Here is a 16,566-nt window from a genome sequence, read left to right as displayed (position 1 = left end):
TGGTAAAATCCATCGTTTTTCATGTTTTCCTTCTTCATCTTCTTTAACTTTACTCTCTCAATAATTCTACTTCCTTTAAAGAAAAAAACTCATCTGATTTTTTAATGTCACTAATTATCTTTTACTTAATCATTACACTAACTATTATTAACACTAACTAATCATTACCCAAAATTAATTAGGAGGATAATTTAGGTATTAATATAGATATCTAGATAAGGGGTGACCTAGATTTATTTCTAATGTCTTACCCAAAATAAAACAATGATCCCACAAAAATCATGGTCCCCAAAAAATCGTTCTTTGTAAAGTACCTCCCATTCAGGGTTTGGTCCAAAACTCCACTTCATCACCAAGTAACCTGGGAATTATATCCAGGCCAAAAAGAAACTAAAAGAAAACAGGAAATCCTTGAGTGATATAAACAGTTTTTGAACAAATCCTATATTAGGTTACTCTTACTCGAATGGAATATACAGAAGGTCTAAATTATCAAGATAACTAAATCGGCGTCGACAGCAGCCTTCATTTGCAAACTACTCTTGGGTGCCAAAAGGTTACTTTATCTGCTCCAAGTTGAGGAATCAGCAGTGGCAGCGAGGATGCATTCGAGTACTTGGCAATTCCGAATTATAAAATGAAAATTGCATGATTTAATAGCTACACATACAAGCACCTAATTGTACACAGGTCAAACCTTCGTCTTGTACAACAATTTCCAATATCTGGAACAGGATGGGTTCACATGTATCGCTCGCAGAATCCATGTCTGAGGGGTCCGATGAAAACCAACACCAAGAGATGAGTCAGGACCACCTTTCAGCTGTCGTGCGAGCAAGTGCATTTGAAAGTACAATTCTGCAGGCCTCGTGTCTATGTAAGAAACAAAGCAAAGTCTGAGATACCAAAAGAACCAACAAGAAATATCAAGAAGAAAAAAGATAACGTCTGAAACATAACGATTGGCCGTCACGTTCTTACTGGTTATCCTCTTCATAAAACTCAAAAATTAAACCAGCAGAATGATTTGACGGTTCTGATCTAGAAGGGAGAGATTGAATCATTCAAGGGCCAACCTCCTTTGGTACTATGAAATTTCATTTGGTTGCAAACTAAACAATATAACACTTCGCAAAACAAAAGATACCTGATGGCCAAGAAAACCATTCGAGTCGAAGGTTTCTCTCCCACTCCCCTCTGGAGCCAAGGCTTGCTTCTGCTTGAGCAAGCAATGCTGAGACAATAGGTAAAGGAATGGGTGATACCTCTTGAGCTCTGCGCAGGCTGGAAACTGAGAGAGACAAGAACTGAGATCCAGACTGTTGCTTAGCAAGCTCCATACAGATAACCCCTGTTTTTAAGGTTTACATTGGAAGAAAAGCAACAACAAGGACATAAGAAATTATGAGCTCCAATGCATTAATGTTTAGAGAAAGCGGAAAATGAAACAAACAAAATAAGAGCCAAATTTACTATTACTATATACCATGACAGAGAAAGAGGCAACTATCGGTATCAACCAATGAGCAACCCTGTGCAAGAGCCTCTTCTGCATGAAGCAGATCTTGATCCCAAATATAGCTCTGACCCAACACTAACTGAAACACTGCCATCCACATATTTCTTGAGCTTCCGATTTCTTTCAAGCACTCCTCGAATTTCAAGTTCACGGTACTCGTATCAATATGTAGGTTAAATCTGGACTCCAGAAGTTTGAGGCTTATCAAACCAACTGGATGTTCTGTCTTTAGCTCCAAGCATTTCATATACTCTTTCTGAGATTTCGGAAAATCCTCCAATGCCGCATAGGCGCGGCATAGTACCAAGTGCGCAAAAAAGCGGGTGCTATCAGGGAGCGTAAGTCTTAACGAATCCAGAGCATGGCCAATGCAGTCGTCGTGCGCTCCATTTTGTAAACTGATCTCAGAAGCACAGAGTAGAAGCTGGAACTTTTGATACTGGTAAGCTACATCTTTCTTTGAATACATTTCACAAGAGAGAGCTACACAAACTAGCCTACTAAGTATAATACAAAGATGCTGAGGAAACCGCTCTTCACGAGCCTTCTGCAGAAAATTAAGTAGAAGCAAGTATCGTGCAGTATGGTTCCAAGGCTCCTGATGCAACCATCTGTCCAAAAATCAAAACACATGCACAGACGTTAATTGAAGTTTCTTAATCATGAACCAATAAATTCTCTAGGGAACAGTTTAATTTTGAGGAGGTATTTAGGTTTGTGAGGTTTATGAGAAGTTTCGTATGAGCAACATCTATTTAAAAAGCAAAAGAATAAAGTAGGAGTTGAAAACCAATATATAGGAACTGTAATCAGTGCTCAATCTTGCAGGCTTTTCCTAAATAAATTATATGACATAATCGAAAAGAGTTCATATAAGAATATAAATTATACTAGCTATTATACCTCTGAAGTTGACTAATTGTTTGTCTCCCATGCATGCAGGGGCCTATACATGTTGCCAAAGATAATTTCAAATTGGTGCTTTTGCTGGAGTTGCATGCAACAACTGCAGCACCAAGAATCTCAGGTGCTGATACTAGACCATCAACCACATGGAAACCCGGAGACTCTACAACAGTGCACCTTGGCACAGTATGAACATCATTCCATTCTTTGCTGGATAGTAAAACATAACCCAGTTGGTTCCTGCAAGTGCAAATGCAAATAAGAAAAAATAATGGAAAAAACTCAAAAGAATTCTTACCAGTAGTCCATAAAAACTACTTCACGAACATCAACCAATTTAACAATATGGTTATGGTCTCCTGCGATAGTTTAGGCATCACCCGGCAACAAAATGGAAACAAAAAGGAGAAAAGTTAAAGGAGAGCTTAAACTTTTTGAAAAGGTGGAACTTGCGGAGTAATATTGGTCAAGAGATAAATGTTACTAGAACATAGAACCAAAAGAGGGCTAGTCTTACACATTATAGTATGTTATGTAGGCTTCAGCATTCATCCGAGTGCATTATGCTTACAAATTCGTTACTCATGGCATCTAAACTGGTCCATCAAGAATCATGTTTCTGCAACCAATTTCTGCCTAGAGGTTTCTTTTGATAAATTGAGTCTAGAGTTGCAAACTGCAGTTGCAGTTGCAAACCCATCTAATTTCAACAAGTGGTTCCACTTTTCTGTTGGGGCTTCTAAGGCGCATAGGATAGACTGTTTTTAGTGAATCTTCTTTGAAAGGTTTTTGCCCACCGAATGGTTCCATGTTACATAAAAATTTACCTTAACAAACTACTATGAGGGTATCTGTGAAGAGCTTTTCTCAGGTGATGTACACCTTTCTGAATATCGGTGATCTGCTCTAGTCCAGTTTTGACCTGCAAAATACAAAACAATAACCAGTTCAGTTGACCAAACAAACCACAAACTGCTCCTGCGGCAAAATACAAGAAATGGTTTTTGAAATCAAAAGGAGAAACTTACAACTTTACTAAGGGCAATTAAAGAATGCATTTCAGCTATTTCTTCATCAGATGTCAGAGATTCACGACCAATTGGAATGACCGACTCAAGACGATTACTATGGTCGAGAACATGAATCACAAATACGATAAAACTCATACTTGAACTTTTTAACAGTTCCCTTGGCATTTTCAGAATACTTGATGAAGCTGATTCGAGCCCTGATATGTGGTACATCAACTTACATACCAAACATATAGAAGCAGAAGCAGTATCACTATCCATCTTTGAAATGCTTGCAGCAAGAATTCTAACCACAGAGAGAGCTAACTCATTCTTCCCAAGTTTCCACAAAGAGAGAGCATGTATCTGCAGTGCCCTGATATCAAGAAGACCTGCAATGTTGACAAGATAAAGTAGAGCGAGTCAGCAGCTGAGTGGTTAACACTTGACAGATTGTCAGTTACTGCTCCGCCACAGCAGCAAGAATTAAATTAGGTGCACAAGTGACGGCCTACTGGAAACCCTTTCACGTGTAGATAGTAAAAACAGATGCACAGGTATGCCTGATAAACCTATCGATGATTGTAAAATCTTCAGAACAATGGATTAAGGATACATTTTCTGAATGATGAGGGAAGGTTTGTCCAAACATCGTATCGCAACATGATTGACATGCAAAGTTGATCTAGAAGCAACCTACGGCATGCAATTAACCAGTCGGCTCACCTTCTTTCTTCAAACCTTCACATTCGCGAGAAGAATCAACAGCATTCCCTGCCTGTAACAAATTAAAGGCTTTTAACAGATCTAAGTTGACAAACAAAAAAACAAGGGTTCTTACATGTATCATGTATGAGCTAAAGGGTTCTTATTTTGGTTGAAATCAAAATGTACCAGGAATTGAAAGAACTTGTTTACCATATAATACGCTCTGGCTAGATTAGCTGAAATATCAGAGAGATGGGATTCGGGCGTCTTTCTTACAGAACAATTAACGGCATATCGTGCTAATCTGTAACAAGCGATTGCTGATTGGTAATCATATCTCGCTTCATGTACGAGACCATTCAAATTGTGTGATTCAGGACAGTGAGGAGCACGATGCACGGCCTGGCAAACGGCTCCAAATACCTGCATTATGAATTGTCAGAACAAATGGCTTCAAAACTAAACATCTGTGGAAGCAAATTGCAACAAATAATTCCCATGTCTCTAGATGAACCGACTTTTAAGCAAGACAGCTTACAATTTCCAGATAATTTCGCTTAGAACAAAGTACCAATATATGGTTATACCTGTGGGGATTGCAGATGCCTTGAAAGAAAAGCAATATTTCCAAGACCAATTTGGAACTCCGCAAGCTGCAAGAGATAGATACGTGATCTTGAGAATACAAAAAGGAAGTACCCACTCCAAACCCATTTCATGTTAGTGGCATTTATAAAGATTAACAAGAAGAAGAAAGATTCTTGCAATTCCAACATCTAAAACCACAAAATTTTACAAGAGAAATCATGCAGAGAAGTACAGAGAATTTGTTGTGGAAATACTCCGAATAACTTATGCAAATACGACTTACATTCTGATTCAAATCAGAACAACAACAGACATACAAGCAGATGTAAATTATGAGCGATATGCAGATCATGCGCAGACACGGATCCCACGCATCTGACTCGCTAAATTTCCTGTATATCTTTCGGTTGCAATTTCATTTTCTTTTATATTTAGAAGTGTTTTACTTTTAAGAGTCTAACAGGGTCTATCCTTGCAACACTATGACTTTGATGAAGAATGCATCCAGACTCGAGGAAAAGTCAAAAATCATTAACTAATAAATTATAACTCATTGCCATATATATAATATACAGGAAAGATTAGCTCATAAAAGCGTAGCTACACTTACAGGCAATATCTGCACAGCCCGAAGGCAGCTTTCATAAGCCTCATCTAGAGTGCATCCCCTAAAAAATAAAATAAAATATACTTTAACTCACATACATCACGTATACAAGCTTTCTAATAGATCAACATACCAACAAGGGCATAAGTACTTACCCGGATCCAAACTCTGTTGAAATGCCTGCCCATGGTAATGCAAGTGCAGGATCTATGCTTCTAGCATGGTCGAAGGCTTGTGCAGTCAATTGTTTCTCTCCCACTTTCCTGTACAGCTGTTCTAGAAAACACACTTCTTCAAACTTTGAAATACGAAAATTAATTCTGCTCGACCCACACAGAAACAGCATGTAGATTATTACCTTCCCAAGGTCTGCCCATGCGGTTGCAAGAGATGCATCCAATTGCAACCCCCTAATCAGAGCATGTTGCTTCATTGGAGAATGAGTGGATAAACACCCGAAAATCACCCAGAAGTCACTACTGTCTCCCTCAAGATATAAGGCACCCAACGACATTTTCTCAGGTAGCTGCCTGGTGCGCATAAAAAGTCAGTTTAAATAGCTTAAGAAGAAGGCTATGCTTGACACAGTAGATATCTTACCAAGCAAAGGGTTTAGGTTCATTTCTCTCCTCCATTGAACGAATCAAATCCATAGAGATTGCAATATCAGCATAGATATTAGCTTTCCATGGGGTCAAGTGCAATGCTCGCTGGTAAGAACGACTAGCAGAAACTGCAGCCAGATACAAACTTCTTTTCCAGGAAGTGATGGATTTTCTGAATGCCACCTCATCATAATCTATGCACATCTTTCCATCCATCCAAGGAAAACACTTTGCAAGTGTAAGCTGACAGAGATGAAAATTTGTTCTTTCAGAAGTCAGACAACATTTGAGTCATCATAATTTGAGAAACTATCTTAATATTTGAATTCTTACAGATTGAGAAGATACCCACAAGAAACACCTTCATATGACTATACCTGAATATCACCATGCAACTTCCACGTACAAGAAGCATTTCCAGATAAGCCAGTACTTGCTTTTGCAATATCAGATGCTTCCTAAAACCATCATACAGACACTTCTACTCTTTGTTAGTTGCATTTTACTAAGCAAATTTATCAGACAAAGGTATACTTGCTGAAGGTAAACCTGCAATAGTGATGCTCCCCAAGCGAATGCACCAGAATTTACACATTCCTTGGCCAACCCTAGCATCCCCGAAGCAAGCCCACAGTGTGCAGCTACACTATGAGGTGCAATATCTAATGCCTGCCGAAACTGCTCAATGCCCTGTAGAGGAAAGCAATTTAAGCTAAAATGTAATAGGTGTGTCTAAGTAAACGTATTGATATACATGCGGATATGGGTAAACATACTTGAAAAAGTTCAACATGAGCAGATAGTAACGCAGTGACAAACATTTTCAGACCAATTATAGCCCTCCTTCTCTCCGTGTTCCTTTCTCTCAATCCCCATTACATGCACAAGTGTGTTTTCCTAATCAAGTTGATCACCCCAAGCCCTACTATTTCGATCCAGTAAACAACAATGCAAGGCACACTTTGTAACGGGAACCTAAGACACAACCAGTCTCTTGCTTACACATATGCAATGATAAGACTATAATCAAAACTTAATAAATATAAACATCAAACAAAAGCTATTACATCTAAACATGGCAAGTAACCTACATGGGCATCTAGGATTACTTCTAACACTTAATTTGATAACCTCGTAAGAAATTTCCAACAAATTATTATGCTACGAATTTCAGCATATGCTTTTTGCTTCAACTGACAAACTATTAACTTATTCGCTGGACTGCCACCAAACTCCAACACTGTCACACCACTCAATCATTTAAGTTTATCAACACTGTCATGAATACTGGATGACCTACTGATCATCACAACCCTTACCCAATCACCACCATCTGGAGAACCAAAATTGCGGACGTTCCACCTACTAAATATAGCTTGACTAACTAACAAAGAAAAGAAGCAGAAAGGAGAAAAAGAGATGCCACAAAGTTCAATCTGCAAACTACAACATAAATATAACCTTTCTGAAGGAGCCAAGCATCAACAATATGTTTCCACTTTCAACCAGCGCGAAGATTTTTGTATCCTCCAGCTCAATTGCTCGCCCATATGACTGTCAAATTAGAGACATACATATAAGAACTTTGTCTCGGAACATGGTTAGTAGTGATTACAAAGGCATAAGCAAGGATGTCAAAGAAACTCTGATTTGAGGGGATCTACGATCCCATGCTGCAAATGCAGTTGACATTAATTCAAGTGAGACGTTGCATTTCACATTTGTATTTGCAGCATACAAGTTGCTGATGATCAGTTGGCTCTTTTATTGTTATTACTAACTTTAAGGATTTGTTGTTGTTTTTCGTTAAAAACAATTTAATTAATCATATGTTGTTGGTCAAGAGTATCGGGTAGCAAAATACTTGATCACATTCTCAAATTCTTATCATACTTTCAAAGGTTCTGCAGCACCATACTAAGAAACAGCAAAGGCCAGAACAATGATGTGATATTCTGTCTTAAAAGTTTAGAACATCACACTTTCCAGAATTAGAAAGCGTACCTTTATAGCAGCAGTTAACATTCCTAGCCGCTGGTATGCAAGACCAAGAGTCTGTAAAAACATAACCAATAATCAATCAACAAAATGGAAAACGTCCGCAAAGAAAGAGAGTAAAATATAAGATGGACAAACCCATTACTCAAAGAATGGGGTTACGGTTAACATACTTCCCACAAATCTGCACAAGTAGGATAACCTCGTATAGCCTGCTGAAGACTCTGTACTGCTTCAGTCCATTTTTTCTGATGAGCCTGGACAGTTACATAACAATATATCAGTTAACGTGTTCACAGCAATGGTAACAACAGAGATCCACAAGTACATAAACCACAAATACAAAAGAAATGTTCTGTAATCGTAAAGAAACGCCACCAGCAAATATCCTAATCGTCCATACGCCCAAAAGGCCCTTGGTGACTTCTCTGAAGCATCCCGACAAACGGCAACCTCCAATGTTTCCTTTCCATCATCACTTAACAAATCACAAAGTGCTTCCTACACAACAAATTAGTAAGAATCCATAACTTTCTCAATAAATTAGTTTATGAAGAAGAACAAGTGTATTTAAGCACAAACCCCAGCTTCAAAATCATCAGGATTAAGAGTGAGTGATCTTTGGTAACACTTAGAAGCTCTTGAAGTATCTTTGATAGAGAATCTACTATAATAATGCCCTAACAATCGAAATGCAGAACCATTATTAGGGTTTAACTTAGCAGAGATAACCAAATGTTCAACGGCTTTTGCTTTGTCTTCTTCTTCTTGTTTGTTCTCCAATATGAATAGTGCCTGTTTGTGTGTAATGAAACAAGTTCTGGAGTTTAAAATTTGAAACAAAGAAAACAGAAAAAACTGAAATCGAAGAGTTGAAGAAGTTAGGAGCTTACGAGATTGTAGTGATGAGATGCATTGGTGGGATCAGAATCAACGAATTCTTGTAATTGCTTCAATAATAAAAGACCTTCTTCTTCGTTATCTTCGCTTTTCATCTCTAAATTGAAAAATCCTTTCTCACTCTCTGGACGGAAACGCTAAAGAACCAGTAATACCAGAAAGAAAGGAAGAAGTAGAAGTACCGGACAGGAGGGGAAGGCTTGTTTATTTTTTTGTTCTTTTAGGGTTAGTCAACGGAAGTTGATTATAGTCCAAGGACGCATTGTTGCTCTTAAAAGTGGCACTATGAAAATTGATTCCATCCCTCCACATAGCATTTTTGCGTGCCAAAAAAATATTATCTGTCAGATGGCCTGGCGTGCCACTATGGGAAAAGTATATAGCGATAAGAATGTCATTGAGCGATGATGTTAAGTATTCGTTGAAAAATGTTCTCATGTCATTATAAGAAAAGTGTTTTTCTTTCATATTAATTTATTTGTGAATTAATTTATACTAGTATAGTGGTTACAAGGCCAAAGAATTATTTTAAAATAAAAAATATTTATGGATTATGTCACATATCATTCAATAAAATATCGGTTTCTATATATCTTTACTTCCTTGGTAACTGTCACCTCTGGGCCGAAAGATTTCAAATCTGCTTTAACAAAAAAGTTGGTTTTGTAAGGAGGAATATCATGTTTCAGTTAAAGTTAAAACTTGGAAGTGAATTCTTCTTAAACCTCATTGTATGAATATCTTAGGACGCAAATGGATTAATAAAGTAAAGGCGAAGTCAGATTGAACTACAAACACAAATACAGATTGGTTGTAAATATCTTTGAAGAATAAGAAAATATAGACTTCAATGTAGCCTTAAACCCAGTAGTGAAGCCTACTACTGTGCTTACGTTGGTTGTAACTCATGATTGAGTTACTAAATAACTAGATGTTTTAAGTAGATTCTTACATGATTTCTTAGTGGGGGTGTTTTATTATTTAACCTCGAGGTTTTGTTCATTTTAATTTTCCTATTGATCATGTTGTCATTTTTTAAAGAAAGAGTTTATATGATTCAAAGTGCCCCCAAGGGATCTAGTGTTTTTGCATCATAACTAACCACAGATAACATGGTTGGTTGTGATGTCACTAGATAAAAAATGCTCTAGTAGCTTGCAAGGAAAAAAAAAATCCTCGATAGCATGGCGTGATAGATTCTAAGTTTGTGATCATTTTATGTTTGTCTACATCATTGATTAAGGAATACTTGTGTTAATATTTATTTTGATGGTATTATACTTAGACTGGGTACAAAGGTTGTTTTTCACAACGTTTACATCCCCTTTTCACGTTAGTTTGGATCTGGGACTGACTTTTTCGATCGTTGAATTGTGAAGAAAAAACGCGAAATGGTTTTACGCCCAAGTTCTAAACCATTTCGTTTTCCATTTTTATCACCGACGATGGGCTAATGACTTCCTTTATGAGCGGTTTCTGTAACCCTAACTTTTGAGGGCAAAATCATTTCGCGTTTTATATGGATTCACAACCTCCTTCTCTTTTTCCAATGAAATAAGGCTTTTAATGAAGATTTTTTGGGTTGTAAAGAGGTTAAGCACTTCTGAAAGATAAGGGTACCCAAATACACCACAATCTTTTTAATTCAACCTATAAGTCTGATACCAAGTGTGATCGGTTATGGACAAAATTGCGATAATACGATAACTTCGTATAGTTGAGACCAAGCAACTAAACCTATAGTTCACCTAGTTCCGTTTGTATTCCCACGCCTCCGACCTGTAATAAGTCATGTATTTGGAACAATTCTTTTGGTTCATATTCCAAAAATTAAAGGAATAACAAATCTGTTTGGTGTCAACTCTTTTCAACCAAGTAATGTGAGTTCGACAAAAGGCTCTTCTGTTTATCTCAATAAACTCCTTTGTCAGGTTCTTAGATCTATCTTATTATCAACTACCAAAGTAATTGTTAAGATTTTGCAATCAATACTTTTAATCACAAAGAATTGTATTGATGCTGATCTACACAACTAATCAATCTAATCTACCACAAGGATAAACCGATTATAGTTGGATCCTCTTTTACCGAAACAAGTATTGTGCACACCAAAGATTATGAACCCAAATTAGAAATCTTCAAAGTCTTCTTTGTCTTCAAATCTTCTTAGATCTTCAATAAACACTTGCACACAATCAACTTGAATTTCTTGTGATCAATCACGCACAAAACGGAGTCTATTAACAATGGATTATCACAAGACGTCTTTAGATCTACAAACAGTTTAAAGATCCCCGTCGAAACTTCGATCTAGTTTTAGTGAATCTTATATCAGAAGAGAAGATTCTCAAGCATAAACAGACTAGGTACAATCAAAGTTCAACCACCGTTAGTCAATCAAATCAATCGAAAACAAAAGATAAACCGCAATTATCTAGTTTCCCACCAACGGTAATGATAGAGATTTTCAATCCCAAAGAAGTCTTTAAACTGAGCGGCCATAAGAGATTTCGCCTAATTAAGTTACTCTCCAATCCGAATAGGTGGCTTCACCAGTAGCAGCACAAATGAGATAGTTTTGCTATCTCCGAGGATTAGTTTGCTCGAAATGCAAACTTTCATATTTATAGATCAAGGAAGTTTGGACACCGACGAATTTTCAAAACCGAAAATATTCTCAATATATGCAATATATTCCAGATTCGGTTTCCATAATTCCTGGAAATGCTTTGTCCAAATATTGACCGAAAATCTCTTGGAAAATCTCCAACTAGTAAATGCACATTACTAATTTTCATTTTCCTAAAATAAAATTAAAAACCTTAAATTAAAGATTCTCAATTTATTTTATTCGATCCGGGATTTTCTTCCTTTAGCTATTAAGGAATAACTTTGAACAATTAAAGATTAGCGTTACTGCACATGTTCAAAGTATGTCGACATCCTTACTTTGTAAGTCCTCTTTCATACTTACAATCTTGAAACCGGTTTGCAACACTTCCAAACAAGTTTAGAATTGGTTCATCTGACTTTCAAGAACTATGTGATTGATCAAGAACACTCAATCACCAAACATGGGTTTCACGGTTCTACCAAAACAGGTTTCGGTTCTACCTCCATGTGAGTACTTTGCATAGTCAGCTAGTTACCAAAATTCGGTTGACAAAGTACTAGGATCGGTTCCCCACATATATATGGTATCTAAATTATACTTACTGGACATGTCCATAGGATCGGTTCCCCTTTGCCTAAAAACGTGTTGTACATGTCCATAGGATCGGTTCCCCTTTCTACTAAAAACTTGATGCACCTCATACAAGGTGATAGACACATTTTTGTGTCTAAGTTGTCCTCATTTTTCTGTATTGTTGGTACTCGATTTCGTACTTATTATGGTGTTTTATGTGTTTGTAGGTATTTTGGGGAAATAAACATTTTTGGAAAATTCGGCTTGAAAAGTTGCTCGGGGCACCCTCGGAGGACATTTGCTATACAGACTCCTACTTTTGATAAAGGACACCCACGACTATGTGTAGCCCAAATTTGTCATTAGTACCCACTGGCGGGAAAAGAAGCACTCAACTGGCAGAATTAGGGTTTATGATTTGGGCATGTTTTGGGAGACTAAAGGGCTGGAATTTATGATTTGGACATGTTTTGCTCTAATGGAGTAAACAGGGTTGGTAGTGGTGTTCGTTTCGATTGGAATTGATTATATCGACGGTTGGGAGGTAAACAAGATTTTTGGTCGGGATTGTTCATCTTCTCCGAAAAAGTCACCTGGTTATGATTTGGACGAGCTTTCTATTGGACTTTCTCATGGTTTCGAGTTGGTTTAGGCCTGTTTCGATCAAACAGGCTTGGTAATGGACATTGAATCGAAGAAACAGAGTTATCCATGAAGTTTTGGCAAAACAGAGAAGTAGGGTTTCACGGTTTTTCTTTTCCTTCTCAGTCCCGAGTGCAGCTGATGTTTGTGTGTGGGAAGAAGCAGTTGGTTGCAATTTAAAAGGTGCTAGGAACGTTTTTGGAGTGTGTAAACACAAGTCATCTGCATGAGGAGTTGAAATAACAAATAAAATCTTGTATCTTGCATGGAAGTAAAAGAAAATAGTTTTGGTTGATTGCCGAGATTATGTGGAGTTATGAGGATTTATTCTCGGTTCAATTGGGTATATAAAGGCTACTGGAATCACATAAGAGATAGGGAGAGTTAGGGGTAGAAAGTATCGAGCACAGAAGGCTGCAGAGAGTGGTGCTCGGAGTTCAGGTGAAGAAGACGACGAAGAATAGATCACAATACAAATTGGCCTGTCATCTTTTCTTTGTAACAGTTTCTCAATTGTAACAGTAGGTTCTGTAACATCTATAAAGCGTTACGAATTTCTGTTTTATAATAATTCTGCAATAAAAACACCTTTTTGAGCAATGATTTATCTTTTTGAGTGTGTTTTCACCATGTGGAGCTAGACCCCATCATTGGGACAACGGATGAAGCTGTATTTCATCCATGGGGTAATTTAATTAATTCCTTATTCACTTTTTGCACCGATTCTAAATGATTTATGATTTATATTAATCAATTGTTATCTTGTTTGATAGTGTATGCTTAGTCTTAGGTGCTTTTGATACACTATGCTTGTAATTTGCAATTGATGTTTTACGAAATCTATTTTGGTAAAGAATAGAGTTAATATTCCTTTTGTTTTGAGCTATAATTGCTTAGGATTAATTTCTGAACCACTTGAATATGAAAACAGTGAAATCCCGAGTCCCGGTGAAGGCTTCATCCCGTGACATATTTTGTACATATTTTATTCTTTTTATTATTTTTTATATTTAATCCTGGAATCAATCTCAACAAAGTCCGAGTGAACGACAACCTTTCTTACTACAACAACTTTGAAATCACATCACAAGGATCGATTTCCCTTTGTGATAGGTTGCACCTCTTACTAGAATCGGTTCCCCTTTACCCAGAGTCGGTCATACCAATAACACAAAATCGATCATACCATCTCAGGTGATTACTTAAGATCAGTTTCACTAATAAAAGTCATGCCAATACAAAAGTCAGGCCTTTGTGAACAGTTTTACCAAGAACATAAACAAGTCATGAGAGGTTATACTAATCACACATATTGGCAGTTCAAAAGATATGCAATGAATAACAATACCAATAATGCCTGGCGATTTATCTTTCGATTCACAAAACAAGTTCATGAATGTACTTCCTTAAAACAAATGTAAAATATTATTTCCTAGGATGAAATCTTCACCTTATACCCATACATAATCACAATACATTTAAACGGTTATGTCGATGTCTTATATACAAAGTTTAATGGTTAAACAATAAACCTCGTATTGTATTCCTTAATACTATGTCTAACTAGAGTATAATCATTCATGCTTCGTAGTTTGGTTTCAATATGCACGCCTTGAAAGATACGTTAGGGAATGAAACAGTTCAAGTCAAATATCACTAACCTTAAGTGGAAGGATGATGTTGTCGTTGTAGCTCCTTGCTTCTTCACTTCTTCAAGTCTTCGCAATATTTGTAATGTCTCATATCCTAATACTTTCAAGCTAACCTATACGAAGTTGACTCTAGTACATAATCAAGCGACTCTTTAAATGAGTTTTGTCTCACTAAAATATGACAACCAAACTTAACATACCAACGCTTGGTGGGTTCAACCGAGTTATGCTTTAACACTTGCACATATGTAATCCATGTCCGGGATCCATAGTATGCGCACCCGTTTGCGTACCTGTTGGTTTGAGAAATCCGGGATCCTAAGTATGCATACTGGCGTATAGGTTCATGTCCGAGAATTTCTGCTGGGATTGAAAGTCCGCGTACCCGTTTGCGTACTGGCGAAACCCAATCTTAGTCCGGTTATTTCAAGTATGCGTACCCGTTTGCATACTTGAAGGTTAAAGTTCTAAAAACCGGTTATCAACATGAACATAAATTTTATATAATAAGGAATGCAATCTTTGCAAACCGTGGATATAATGTTCATGATTGATTCAAGTGAATCAAACCGATTTTTTTTTTTCTTCAATTGTGTTCTTGTATAATTCTACGAGAATATAGCAATTGAACAACTCTTTAACTAGTTTCATTTGAGTCATTTGAACTAGTTATGGTTAAGATGAATCAGGTTGATATGATTATATGGATAACCTCAGTTAACTATTTGTGAACCAACACGGTGTACACGTTTGGGTACGGTTACATAAACCTAAATGAGGGTACATTTCATTTGTGTGTAACAATCTAAGTTCGATCTAATGGTTGAAAGAGATTAGCTTGGTTGAATCAGTTTTTTCATCTAACGATGAATATTAAATTCTTTGTTACCAAGGTAACTTGGATTGCAAACCCTGATTTAAAAACTATATAAAGAAGAACTCTAGCAACTGGGAAAACTAATCCCCACACCTCATGTGTGTTACTAGTTGCATAAACTAGAGTTGATTCTCCTTTAACCTTAGGTTTCTTCCAGACCCTGTAGGTTAACGACTTCAAAGACTTCATTGGGATTGTGAAGCCAGGCCCAACTATTTTCTTTGTAGTTGCGTGTTCTGATCTTGCCCGGTATTATTGTATTGGGTACAATTGAAATAATTGACTCGAGATTAATTTATACGATAGGCAAGATAAAAGTAATCACAAACATCTTCGTCTCATCGTTTGTGATTCCACAATATCTTGTTTCGCTAGTCGATTAAGATTATTGTGAGGTGATTGATAATACTAGGCTATTTTTCGGGAATATAAGTCTGGTTTATCAATTGGTTCTTGTTCACCTTATCAAAAGACGGAACAAAAAATCTTGGGCATTTATGTGGGAGACAAATTCATTCAATCTATAGACTTTTCTGTATGAGACAGATTTTTTTATCAAGTTTTCTACTTTGGATCGTAGCAACTCTTGGTTGTGGGTGAGATCAGCTAAGGGAATCAAGTGTGTAGCATTCTGCAGAGATCAGAGACGTAAGGAACGAAACTGTACCTTGAATCAGTGTGACATTGATTAGGGTTCAACTACAGTCCAGTTTGAAGTTAAGTGGTAGTAGGCTAGAGTCTGTAGTGGCTTAATACAGCGTGATGTTCAAACTGGACTAGGTCCCGGGTTTTTTTTGCATTTGCGGTTTCCTCGTTAACAAAACTTCTTGTGTTTGTGTTATTTCTTTTCCGCATTATATTTTGTTAGATAATTGAAATATCACAGGTTGTGCGTTAAGATCAATCAATTATAATATCCAACCTTTGGTTGTTGATTTACATTGATTGGCACTTGAACATTGGTCTTTGGTACCGTTCAAGTTACTCCTCTTATATTCAATGGAGCTCGCAGATTTCTATTTGCTGATTGCGGATCGAATTAAGAGTTAGAGATATTAAACTCTTTAATATCCTTACTCTAGATTGAGTCTGACTGTCTAGTTGATTCTCTAGAAATTATATTGGAGTAAGTCCTCTCAAATTGCCAAACGAATTGTTGGATGTGATTGTTAGACCCCTGCATTTTCAACTTGCATCTGGAAAGTGGATGCAGAGTTGTTAGGAGTAACAAGAGGAATTATACAGGAACCCAAAGACACTTGGTGATGGAATGAGGACGTGAAAAAGGCAATACAATAGATGAAGGAATATCCTTGCATCATTAAATAAGTGAAGATAACATACAAAATTATAGATTAGCAAGAAAA

At 36.9% G+C, this 16,566-nt stretch overlaps 1 protein-coding gene across 1 annotated transcript; it reads right to left on the bottom strand.

Annotated features, from left to right (window-relative positions):
• Positions 1–290: 290 nt before the first annotated feature.
• Positions 291–9,012, bottom strand: LOC113289708 (tetratricopeptide repeat protein SKI3-like). The gene is made up of 21 exons (XM_026539051.1): positions 8,835–9,012; positions 8,524–8,736; positions 8,320–8,442; positions 8,115–8,198; positions 7,948–7,998; positions 7,405–7,497; positions 6,493–6,633; positions 6,321–6,401; positions 5,939–6,186; positions 5,697–5,868; positions 5,494–5,609; positions 5,342–5,399; positions 4,731–4,796; positions 4,354–4,566; positions 4,162–4,213; positions 3,454–3,827; positions 3,253–3,347; positions 2,423–2,665; positions 1,487–2,130; positions 1,148–1,351; positions 291–873 (listed from the first exon to the last, which is right to left on the bottom strand). Exons 1-21 carry the CDS (start codon positions 8,934–8,936, stop codon positions 692–694), a joined length of 3,555 nt encoding a protein of 1,184 aa, XP_026394836.1. The 5' UTR covers positions 8,937–9,012; the 3' UTR covers positions 291–691.
• Between the last annotated feature and the right edge of the window lie 7,554 nt (positions 9,013–16,566).

Source organism: Papaver somniferum, chromosome 6 (genome assembly GCF_003573695.1).
Source record: "Papaver somniferum cultivar HN1 chromosome 6, ASM357369v1, whole genome shotgun sequence".
Classification (NCBI taxonomy): domain Eukaryota; kingdom Viridiplantae; phylum Streptophyta; class Magnoliopsida; order Ranunculales; family Papaveraceae; genus Papaver; species Papaver somniferum.
The sequence above is the reverse complement of the archived record's forward strand: the minus strand, read 5'-3'. Positions and strand labels throughout refer to the sequence as shown.

Excerpts from the sequence above, each read along its gene's own strand:
- LOC113289708 (XM_026539051.1), bottom strand. The coding sequence starts at position 8,936 with ATGAAAAGCGAAGATAACGAAGAAGAAGGTCTTTTATTATTGAAGCAA. Across the intron at positions 8,199-8,319 it reads GACGATTAGGATATTTGCTG|GCTCATCAGAAAAAATGGAC; the intron begins GTGGCGTTTCTT and ends GTAACTGTCCAG. Across the intron at positions 2,666-3,252 it reads CCTCATAGTAGTTTGTTAAG|GAACCAACTGGGTTATGTTT; the intron begins GTAAATTTTTAT and ends TTGCACTTGCAG.